This window comes from Protopterus annectens, chromosome 3.part1, assembly GCF_019279795.1.
Source record: "Protopterus annectens isolate FY-2018-M chromosome 3.part1, PAN1.0, whole genome shotgun sequence".
NCBI lineage: Eukaryota > Metazoa > Chordata > Ceratodontiformes > Protopteridae > Protopterus > Protopterus annectens.
In genome coordinates this window covers 553213752-553226484 of record NC_056732.1, presented here as the reverse complement: position 1 = coordinate 553226484, position 12733 = coordinate 553213752, and the positions used below count along the sequence as shown (strand labels likewise).

At 41.2% G+C, this 12733-nt stretch overlaps 1 protein-coding gene across 1 annotated transcript in view; it reads left to right on the top strand.

The window, feature by feature from the left end:
* Positions 1–12733, top strand: part of EFHB (EF-hand domain family member B) — a 511923-nt gene that overhangs the window by 447331 nt on the left and 51859 nt on the right. The window contains exon 12 of the mRNA XM_044066233.1: positions 6109–6290. Coding sequence (XP_043922168.1) covers positions 6109–6290 — 182 coding nt within the window. The remainder of the gene's footprint in view (positions 1–6108; positions 6291–12733) is intronic.

Below are 12733 nucleotides of genomic sequence, written 5' to 3'. Positions count from 1 at the left end.
CCATAGCCACACCACATACTTGTTTGTAGATCTTCTCCTTTCCCGGTTAGGGGTTGCCACAGTGGATCAGCTGTCCGCTCATGATTGGCAGTGGAGTTTTACAGTGTTGAGTTGCCAGCCCGGTGCCCACCCTTCCACAGAAGGCACACACATGCATGCTCCCACACCTAGGGCCAATTTAGAGTGTCCAATCCACCTACCGCATGTCTTTGGGAGGAAACCGGAGCACCCAGAGGAAATCCACGTGACCACAGGGAGGACATGCAGACACTGCACAGAAGGCACCCCAGCAGAGAATTGAACCGGAGAACCTCTTACTGTGAGGCGACAATGCTAACCGCTGCACCACCGTGGCCACCCACATACGTACTTCTTTGTAGATAACTTTGCTAAAATGAAAAATATTATTCTGCAAAACTAATGCCATAAATTGGTAAAGGGTGTCAATTTTTCTCTTAGGGAACTTGGCAAACTTATAAAGAAAATGTTTGATGTAAGTGTGTGGTGTATGGTGCAACTACATCCAAAGTGACTAATAAGCTATTAGAAAAATCTAAGTCTGCTAAGAATAGTTTATTCAAAAAGTCCCATGAGTCTCTGATGTAAAAAGGATTGGCTTGAGCAACTGGATTCAAAATGTAGTCTATATATTGAGAAATGCATTCTGTTTTGGTGCGCTTGTTAGACACAATTAGTCTAAAGGGTGGGTCTGTGGCATTTTTATGAACTTTAGGGATCCCAAACAGTTTTGCCTGGCTAGGGTTGGGGGTATTCATGAACAAAACTTTTTCAGTGGTGATATGGTGATTATTCTTTAAAGTCCTCAGTACATTATCAAAGTGGGCAAACTGTTTATAAACTGTGTCAATAGAAACCTGTTCATAAAAATCATCTTTCAAGGTGGTTTCAGTTTTGTTAACATACAATTGTTGTTGCATAAGTACAATACCTGTGCCCTTGTCTGCTTCCATTATTCTGAGATTGCTTTCGTTAGACAAGTCATAAAGGGCAGATCTTTCAGTGGCACTGAGATTAAACCATTTAACTGTAGTGTGTACACTAAGAACATTCCTGAAATCATTTTCACAAACCCTTAAAAAAAAGATAAGATATTATGTAAAGGAGGATTAAATAAACTTTTCTTTTTTAAAACTGACACATCTAACATTACTATTAACTACTGGAGAACTAGAAACAACAGAAGACTGAGTGGATACAGCATCAATATCTTCTTCATTAAACAGAACTCTTAAATTCAATTTACAAGTGAGCAGTCTCAGATCTAACAGTAAATTTGACAGGCTAGCTCTTTGGGAAGGAATGAAGGTAAAACCTTTGCTCAGTACACTTAAATGGTCTAAATGAAGCTTTTTGTCTGACAAATTAAACACTGGTGAAACATCAGTAGCTGAAGATACTCTGGAGGCCGAAGAGGCATTCAGGTTAGTGTCTGAAACTGAACTAGTAGTAGCCAAAGAAGAAGTGATAACTTAGTTGGAGGAACAGATCGTCTGTAGCTGCGTCTCATGTGAATGTGCCTTGGTGAAATGGATACGATCCTTTCCCTCTGCCTCTTCCCCTCCCTCTTGCTTGACCTCTCGAACCTGACCTTCTCTGTGCATCTCATTCCCTGGAAATTTGGATAGCAGTCAGAACTGGTGATGATAAAAAACACTGGACTCCATCCTGCAATTCAGATGAAGGAAAAAGATTAACTTTAGGTGGAGAAGTGGAGGGGGGCTGTAAAGACTGGTCTTGCTGATCACCATCCTCAGAGCGGAGAGCAGAAAAATCCTAGTTTATTGTTAGCTTTCAGTGAAATGAGATTCATAGATAAAAAAAGCAAACATATATATATATATATATATATATATATATATATATATATATATATATATATATATTGGTATACTTTGTTTGATAGAAAACACATTTCACTGAAACTCATTTCGTTGAAGCCTCATTTCACTGAAAATGAATTCCCTGAGCACAATTCACTGAAAGCTCACTTCACTGAAAACACATTTGACTGAAACACATTTAGTCTAAAAAGGTATATGCCCTGTTCCGCACTCTAGTGCAACCCTGGAGTTAGTATATATAGTTGGGGGTGTGTGGGGGGTAGCTCCCCAAATAGTTTGGGTATATCTTATTTTCTGGAAAGAGTTATTCATTTGACTTGTAAGAATCCATGTCTATGGCTTAGAACATTTAAAATAGGTGGGGGGCTACGCCACCCACACCCCTTACTATATAGACTAACTCCAGGATCACACTACAGTGGGGAACTGGGCATATACCTTTTTAGACAAAATGAGTTTCAGTCAAATGTGTTTTCAGTGGCAATTCATTTTCAGTGGAAATGAGTTTCAGTGAAATGTGTTTTCTATCAAACATATATATATATATATATATATATATATATATATATATATATATATATATATATATATATATATATGTCAAGAAATGGAAGTTAAGGTAGTGTTAGTAAAGTTATAATAACTGCGATGAGCTACAATAAGTGAGATGAATTAGCAAATTGGTCAAGATGCCACAACAGGAGCAATGAGTATACTAGAAAACTGGTTTGGATGCCAAACAGAGTACAAAAAGCCAGTGAAACAAATTGCCAGTCTAGCTCAGGTGCCATAACGGCAGAGAATATAAGTGCAATGAAATTAATCAGCAGTCTGACAAGGATGCTGTTAAAGCAGTCGGCTTGAGTGGCACAACAGTAGAACATACAAAGAGCAAGAAGACAGGATAATTATCCACCTCTGAATATATCAGATTGCAGTATTTAAGAGCAGTAGCAATCTGGCTCAGATGTAGCAAGACAGAGTGCAAAACAGCTGTAACCTAACAGCTGGTTCCACTACAGGTAAAGTAATAATTACAAGCAGGGACTTAACAACAGTGACCTTAACATTGTATTTTACAATAACATAGTCAAGCTACATAAAGTGCCTTTTACAACATAAACAGTGCATGTGTCTGTGCCACCAGCAATTTGTGAAATGTGCGATTAGTTAGTAGTGCTCCTAGAGTATAGAGCAACAGTACACAGCTACGTCCAACCATGCTCAATGGTATGCAATATCATGCAGCTGTACATGAAAGTAATGAACAAATTGTTTAGTGGCCTTCATTTTATCAGCTATAATGTTGTCTAACTTGTACTGGTGAATTAATGATTTTGTTGACTCTTCATATGGAAGAGCTATCATCATGTCAACCTCTGCAGTATAGCAATGAAGACAGCAAATGAATGCCTTCTACTTGAAAGTATAATGATAAATCAGACAAATGTATCTAATTATCAACAGCTCAGTCTTGTTCTTTAGGCAATGGGATGTCTAGATACTTGTGCACCTAATGAGAAGCATGATGTCGGAGATACATCCCTAGAGAGTGCAGCCTTAATGTCCTTGTTTTTACTGCAGCAATGGACACTCCATACAGTTGTATTGAGACCTAAAGGGGAAAATTATGCCTCATAGTGGACAGGCACTTGTTTGTTAGGACAGATACAAGAATTACAAGTCCTACTGGCCTTGCCAATACAAGCTGAAATAACACTGTAAGGGGATAGTATAACTGTGGATATAGTAGGGGAGATCAGCTCCAGAGGGTCACTGAATGTCATCATGCCCCTGAGCATTGCTAGTGTCATTGATTAAAGCTATGTCCACCTTGAAAAGGAGAGCCAGAGACATTACAGAACTTTTGTTTGCCATCGTAAGGGAAATTACAAGTGTTTTGGAGAATGAGGTAATTCAGAACATTCCTTCGAGAGGAACCCTATATCAATAAATTCATAAAATTAGCCCTTCTCAAGTGATTATACTAAAGGACAGTGTTGCAACCATGACTAATTTCTACCCATGCTTAGTCTCTTTCTGCACAAAGTGGTCCAGAATGAGCAGTATAATGTCATAATTTTCATACTGACAAGATACTTCAGTCTGAAGGACCTCACCAGCTCAGCATTCATTATTATGGATGGAACCTTTCCCACACATGACAGTCTATGCAGGCATTTTAATCCTCTATGTGGCTTTGTTGATGAAGAGCCCAGTAATATGGTACTTCTACCTAATTTGTGTTATGCTGAAATGTTGCCTTTACTCATAAAGGTAGTTAAACTAGAAGCAATTATCTTCAAGCCTACCTCAGATTATGTAATTATGGGAAGGAAGTCATCAAAGCTTTGCTGTCTGCCTTTCTTGCCCCTGTCCTAAAGCAAACCTGCTACCACCTCTCATAGATGTTATGGTGGAATTTACAGTCTGTGGAGAAAAGTACAGTCTGAGAAGCTAACCACAAAGTATCATGGCAGTGTATAGTTTTCTTCAAAGCTATTGTCTTCTAGCCCTCTGTTATTTGCCCAGATGTAAAGTGAACACAGGTTTTCTTCTAGTCAGAGAACTATGCCTGAGTGTAGGAAGGAATTGGTGGACTTCTTTGAAAAGAATCACATGTGAGGAAACCATAGCATAATGGACAATGGATATAAATGAATTGTTACTCATTTCTAAAGTGTCATATCTCTTTTTTTGAATACAGAGGATCTTCTAGTTGTCAATTTCCCTGTTGCCCAAAACATTGTGGAACAATCACCATGGAGGAGTACTCAATAGGTGAATGAACAGCATTTCCACACCACTGCATCTCATATAGCAGTAGGCCACCTGGGCGTTGGATATCATGGCATTTGGTATTTCATCAAAAACCTTCATTACCCTAGAGGCACAAACAAGTGCAAAGAAACAACAAGTTGTAAGCTCTTGTTTCCAAAATTCAGCCGTACATCTTAGATGAATAATGAAGACTGTAGCACATAACTCAATGATTTAACTGATTTACATAAAAAAAACAACCAAGTTAGTAACTTTGTTGGTGAGGGGAAATGTGGTTGGTAACACTTTCATTAGATTTATTTGTGACTGGAAGTAAAAGCTGTGTGCTTCCTTCATTTGTACAATGCAGAGGTTATCCAAATGACTGGTTGACAAAATGTCAGTTTTCTATCTGTTTTAGACAAAAATAAATTGAATAAAGTGAATGTTGCTGAAACAACATGAAGCAACACCCATAAATATATTTAAACTTAGAAAAATAGCCTATTGTTTGAGGTATATATATATATATATATATATATATATATATATATATATATATATATATATATATATATATATATATATCTTAATGCAAAATGAACTAGGTACATGAAACTGCAATTCATGTGGTACACTTCATTCTAGAGTGTACAGTCTGATTAAATGACCTCATGTGATTTTAACAGAGGTTAGTCTTATCTACAGTGCCCCTGTGTTGTTAGCCACCACCCTAACAACTCATAGACATCAAAGCAATATTATTATTAGTTATGTAAATACTGTTACAGTGAATACCTCACACAACTGTACTTTTATATTTGGATTTTTTTAAATCTCACACAGTTTCCACAGTCCTGTGGAAAAAAATATTTCATTAACAATAGATAGGCAAGCTCCAATTAAATCAATTGAATAAACAGCATATTGTTTACAAGCTATACTTAATTTATCTGTCTTCACCCCTGAATGTTGATCCTGCAGTGGGTGGAAATGGAAAGGTAGCTGGGATAGGCATTTAGAAATGTGATAAAACCTAAGTATCAGGATGTCACACAGAGTTATAAATGTTTGCAAACACTACTCAGTAGAACTGTGGCTACTATTAAGTGTGAACCTTCACCACTTGTATTCAAAAAGAGTGATTGAAAAAAAGAATGTACAGGATTGTCTGAATCATTTTGTATAGGGAATAAAAGGATCTTGCTCATTGGATAACTAGATCAACATCACCTAACAGATAAGGAATTCTGCAATGCTGGTCAGTCAGGCAAGCATTATGCTTTTCATTGTTTATGTTGCTTTAATTATTTGAAGTGTCAAATGCATCAGAACAAAAAAAGTAGTACTAGAAAGCCAACAGGCATCAGCACAAATGATATGCTAACATGACTGCTAGCTGTTGTAGCATTTCTAGATTTAATTCTTAACAATAATTCTGTTTAATGATATTTACTTAGCAGAATTTTGGTTACTTCCTCTGCAGATTATCATACCTATGGAGTTCCTACTGTGCGCAGTGATCTGGCAGCCCCACGAATAAAACGTATCAGTGACAGCATAAACTATGGAGATGAATCCAGTATTTATGGACTGTTATCTCCTTCTCTGTTTGCTAATGCTGGGGTTTATGAGAAAGATTTCTTCATACCAAGGTCTAAAGCTGAGGCAAGTTGTCTTCAAAACTGCTTTTGCTTATTGTGCCATATTGTCAAAGTTACTGTTAATTGTTTAGGTTCATCTTTGTAATTTATGAACGTGCAGTGGTGTACAGAACTCATTATATCACAGACTGTTGCAAAGACATGGGTGCTAGCTACTCATTAGCATACTTCTGAACATAAGATGGGTTAAGCTTCACACATACTTAAATATATGTGCATGTGTGTGTGTGTGTGTGTGTGTGTGTGTGTGTGTGTGTGTGTGTGTGTGTGTGTGTGTGTAATAGCCTAAGCTATATGAGTTTATCCCCCTACACCAGCCAGTTTCTCAAAGGGAAGCAATAAAGAAGCTACAATGTGTTACAAGGTAGAACATTTATTAGAAGGTAACATACAGTTCCTATATAGAGAGTCTGTAGGTGATAAACACTATATTTAATTTTATTTTCACAAAATGAGGTCATTCATGTCCTAAATGCTGCACATGCAAGAGTAAGCAGTACTGTGCAGAAGGTGGCATCAGAGTTGGATCATGGTCAAATGGGCCCTAGGCAGGGTGATGGATTGGGTCTATATCAGGACGTCGAACGTTGAAAAGAGCGGATGCTCGTACATCGACCTCTGATAACCGGAAGCACAGAATGTCGAATGGCTGAACAGTGATTTTTTTCCCAGGGAAAAAAAAAATCGCTGGGCCATTGCCAGGACTTTGCTGTTTCCTCCACTGTGGTGCGATCTCAGAGTTGGTATATTTAGGTGGGGGGGTATGTGGGGCACAGCTCCACTACACTTATTTTGTCTGTGGATTTGTTTTTTTTTTTTTTTTTTGGAGCAGCGATTTTTTTCCCTGGGGAAAAAAATCGCTGTTCTGTATGTTCGACGTGTGGTTTCGGTTATTAGGATTCGATGTAAGAGCGTTCACTCTTTTCACCATTCGACTATCTAATACAGACCTGATGGATTGCCCCCCCCCCCCACAGAAACCCCCTGGCTGCTCACAAAAGCAATGAAAAAACATGTCTCATGGCAGCACACTGTTAAAAAATGACATTTAATTTTAAAAAAAATTAAATGTTATGTCAGTACCCTGGAAAGCAGGCCCAGCCCCAGCTGGGCCGTAGGCAACTGCCTAGGTTGTTTCACTAGTGCTGGATCCAGCTCTGCTCCCCAGTCATATAAATCATATTAAACATAATTAAACATAATTGGGGAATCCCCTTGAAGCAACCTGGATCTGACCCCAGGTAAAAACAAAGAAGCAAAATAACAAGCACTATCCATTGTACCAACCAGCCAGTCATAACTGATGTCACGAATACTGACAGAAATTTGAAAGTGAAAAAAAAACTACAGAAATGAACGATGACAGAAAATTCACTGAACTAGCAACTTATTAAAAACATCACAATGATATTCACTGCTGTCACTGCTTAAGGACTTTTGATTCAATAGTTGTCTTTTTCAATGAGCTTAGTTCTAAAGGGTTGAGGACTATAAATATGATACACTAGGAGGGAATGAATGAAGCAGCAAATCCCCTCTGTGCAAGGTAAAATTTTTCTAAGCTTTACTTTCTCAAAAGTGGAGACTCCTGCCCCATAAGGATCACCATCAATCGACCCATAACAAGGTGGAATAACCACCAAATCTCAGCAAGCAAAGTTAGTGACACACATACTTTAGTTTCATGCCACTCACTATTAGTGACCAAGAAAACACCAGAAAAATGGCTGCACTGTTACCTTAAGCACTACTGAGGTAGCCAAAATAAAAATATGCAACACACACAAAATTAAGTGATCTCCCCCAAAAGGCAGTAAAAAGTTTAAGCCAATGGGCCGGATTCACGAAGGCTTGCACGGAGTCTAAGAGTAGAGTAAGACTCCATGCAGCCAACATGTCTGCCAAGCGATCCAGGAACAGCCGGTAGGGGCGTGCAACAGAGCTCTCAAAACTAGTCCTACATGGACAGGGCTTGGATATGCAAATTACCTCAACTGCAGGCGAAAGCTATGCAAATGAGGTAAATTTGCAATCCATGAAACCTGAACCTGGCCGAGTATGAGTAGTATTATTTGCAGAAATGTACTCAGTTGACAACTGAGTATGGTTCTGCAAATAGCAAAACGGAGCCGTGACAGCTACAAAAAAAGGATGCATTTACAGGAGGAAGCATGCCAATGGCCAAAAATACGGCCATTGGCAATGTGAAGTGATGCAAAATAAAAATAAAATAACTATTTTTTTTTTCATCCCGATCTCCAGGGTTTAAGCATAGAGCAGCGCCGCGCAAACGCACTGCGCCCTAAAAACCAGAAAATCAATAATTAAGATCCACAAATGTGGATTTTATTGCTGATATGAATTTACAATGCAAGTGAATGGCAGGCTGAAGACAACATGGCCACCGAGTAGAGGTTGCTAAGGGGGAAAGCTCAGTCTAAGAGATGTAACCAAGCATTAGTAGGCAATCCTATGCAAATGAGGGTTAGGATAGTGAATCTCAAGTTTACATAGCAAATGAGCACAGTCAGTGGAGTGTAGGAGTTGGATAAGGAGAGTAACAGAGTAGAAGTGAGGTATGTATGAAAGAAGTGAAGCTCACTGGAGCAGAGTGGCATGTTTCAGCTGACATTTACATATCATTGAAAGAGGTGTGTCAACAGGTAGGCTAGGTAAAGTAAAGAAATTGAAGGTGTATGCCATGGATAACACCAAAGTTTCTTGCTGAGCATGCATGCGCGCGTGTGTGTGCCAGTAAACCCGAGTAAGACAGTGTGCGCGAGTGTAAGCGTGTGTGCACGTGTGTAAGCCAGAGTAAGCATATGTAAGGCTGTGTAAACAGTTGTATGTGCGTTTGCACCAGTGTGCATGTGTTTTAACAAGAATAAGCAAGTTTTAGTCCGTGTAAGCATGTGTGCGCACGTGTTAGCTGCTGTGCGCGTGTTTGCGCTTGTGTGCGTGGCACTCCCCCCTGAGGAAACAGAAAGGAAAAGGAAGCACACCAAATAGTAGGAAGTTACCAGGGAGTTCTAGCAGAGCTAGCAGGTGAAAACAATCAGAATCAGGCAATTACATAGGCAGTACACTAGCCCAGCCCAGCCCAGCACTTAAAACTCTCCAAACAACAGTCCATTATGTTTCTCTCAAGAGACACTGCAACACTGCAGTAAGCTAATAGAAGTGAAAACTGAAAAAGCTTTACTGAGACAAAAAATGTTAGGGGCTGCCATTGCTGTTATAAGGCGACATATGCAACATGCTGAGGGTGGTGATAATGCAAATGCTGCTGGACAACCCACAGTGAGGAGACAGAGAAGAGTGTAGAGGCCCAGGGTAACCTACCAGGGGATACATGAGCTGGAGATAGTGGAGCGCTATAGAGTGGACAGAGACCTCTTGCAGCAAATTGCTGAGCTGTGCAGGCCATGCCTCACACACAGAACCAATAGAGGGGAACCCATCCCAGTGGAAACCAAGGTATGTGCTGGCCTAAGAATATTAGCAACAGGTACCTTCCAGAGACCAACTGGTGATATGATGGGGATATCACAGGCATCAGCATCCAGGGTACTGCACCAGTTCCTGGATGCCATGTCAGCACATGTCGGTGATCGTGTATATTTCCCCAATTCCCGTGAGGTATTGGCCAGCAATATGCATCTCTTCCAGCAAATAGCGGAATACCCTGAGGTAGTGGGTGCAATAGACTGCACGCGCATATGCATCAAAGCACCAGCCGGTGAGCGGGGTAGGGTCTACTTCAACCGCAAGGGCTTCCCCTCCATCAACTGCCAGGTCGTGTGTGATGCCCAGGGCATAATACTGAATGTGTGTGCTGGCTGCCCTGGAAGCTACCATGATACCCATATCTGGCATCTGATGCAGCTGTACCAGACATTTGCCAACGGGGACATCCCACATGGTCACCTAGTGGCGGAGGCTGGCTATGCACTGGAGCCGTGGCTGATGACACCCATCAGAAATGCACACACACCTGAACAGGAACACCATAATGAGGCACACGCACAAACACGAAATGTAATTGAGCATGTGTTTGGGCTGCTGAAGTCACGGTTCCAGTGCCTGGACACATCTGGTGGAGCCTTGCAGTACTCACCAACTACATGTACCAAATTGTCATGGTATGTGCTATGCTACATAATATGATCCTGCAAAAACAGCTGCAGCAGGACCAGCATAGGCCTGGGCCAAACAGCCCCCCACCATTGCCAAGGCCATCACAGGCAGAGCATGACTCGGAGGAGGAACAACCTGAGCCTGCCCCAGTAGGCAGAAGGAGGCGTGCCCAGTATGCTTTGGCCTTGGCAAAGAGGCAACGCATAGCACATACACTGGATCAGTAGGAACTCTGGAAATGATACCTCTCTCTGACTTGCACATATAGTAAAAGGTTTGCCTAAGTTGACACTACCTGCTTTCAAACATGTATAGGAAGTGTAGTATGTGCATCCAACATAGCCAGCCCTGCAGCACCACCTGAAGCATGATTGCCATGTGTTAAGCAAGATAAAGCAATGCTAAACAGCATTTACCACCATGTAGTATATGTAAAGAAAATTGCACACACCAACTAGCACAACTGTGGTCATTGTTGAGTAATATTGGCCAACTTCCAGCAATGTTGGTTAATATTGAGCAATGCTGGACAAGCTAGGTCTAAGTATATGAAGGTCTCTCCAAACACCATTATATTGGGTGACTTCAACTACCCAAACATTGACTGGGAGCATTACTCAAGCCCTAACACTCTAGCCCAAAGGTTCCTAGAATTTATAAACTCAAATGCTATGGAACAACTAGTCACCACCCCCACAAGAGGGGATAACATACTGTACCTTGTCATCACCAACATGGGGACTCTATGCTCCATACCAGAGGTATTCCCCTCATTGGTAAGATTAGACCATAAATTAATTTCACTGGATATCCACATCCTGATCCCACCCACAGCCCAGAAAACCACAGTGAAAAACTTCTCAAAAGCTAACTTCACACTTCTCAGAACTGAGGTGGAATCCTTCAAGGCCCCCAGGCCAGTGGAAACTATGGCTCAAACTGCAGAATCCTTTATAAACGCATTCTATGGACACCTTCATGAATGCATGGATCATGCTATCCCAAACAAAATCAAAACCCAATCTTCCAAAGGCAGGCATCCTCCCTGGTGGACCCCAGCCATAAATAAGTTCTACAACAGAAGGAGGAAGCTACTACATGATAGAGCAAAATCCCTAAAAGGGAAGGCATCTCTGATCAGTACTAGCAAAAAACTACTATCCCTCATAAAATCATCCAAGGCCAGCTTTGAGAAAAAAATTGCAGAGGACACTAAAGATAATCAGAAGGCCTTCTTTAGTTATGTTAGGAACCTGGGTGGCAACTCCCAGATATGCTCAGAGTTGGACCAAAATGACAAAAAATACACTGAACCCACAGACATTGCCAACATACTGGCAGACAGGTTCAGTGCAAACTTCTCCCTCCCTCCCTTCCCCCCCTAAAGAGCAAATATCTATCCCAGTAGAGTGCTGCCTCCCTGACATCTCAGATGCTCAGGTGAGAGCCGCCCCCTCCAAAGCAAAAAACACAGCATCAATGGGACCAGACGGTGTCCCGGGCTGCGTCCTACATGAACTCCAAGAAGAGCTAAACCCCCACATAAAGCTGCTGTTCAATCTCAGCCTTACTACAGGATATGTACCCAAAGAATGGTGTACAGCAACAGTGGTCCCACTCCACAAAGGTGGTGCCTCTACAGACCCTGGAAACTATTGCCCCATAAGCCTGACTAGCCTGGTCTGCAAAGCTATGGAGAGGATCATCATGGAACTCATAAACAAAGACATTGGGGACCTACAGACACTGGATCCTACCCAATTCGGCTTTGTTAAGGGCAGATCCTGCCTCTTAAACCTGGTCGATTTCTTTGAAACACTCACCAAGGCCATTGATGAGGGGAAGGTAGTCCACACAGCCTACCTGGACCTCGCAAAAGCCTTCTACACAATACCCCACTTGGGCATCATAGATAAGCTCTCCAGCTTAAATATAAACTCCTATGTCATAAGATGGGTTGCAAACTGGCTCAAGGACAGAACCCACAGTCAGAATTGCTGGAGCTATGTCAGACTCTAAACCAGTTACAAGTGGCGTCCCACAAGGCTCAGTCCTGGGACCACTCTTGTTCGGTATATATTTTTCGAGGTTCAGACGAACACGGGAGGACTGTGGCTGACCAAGTTTGCAGATGACTGCAAACTGGGCACCATAATTGACTCTCCAGCTGACACAAGCATCCTCCAAAAGGGTCTCATAGAGACGGATAACTGGTGCCAGAGCCATGGCCTAAAGCTAAACGCTAAAAAGTGTATAGTCATACCCTTTGGCAAAAACAAAGTGCCCACAAATTACCACATAGGCGGGAAT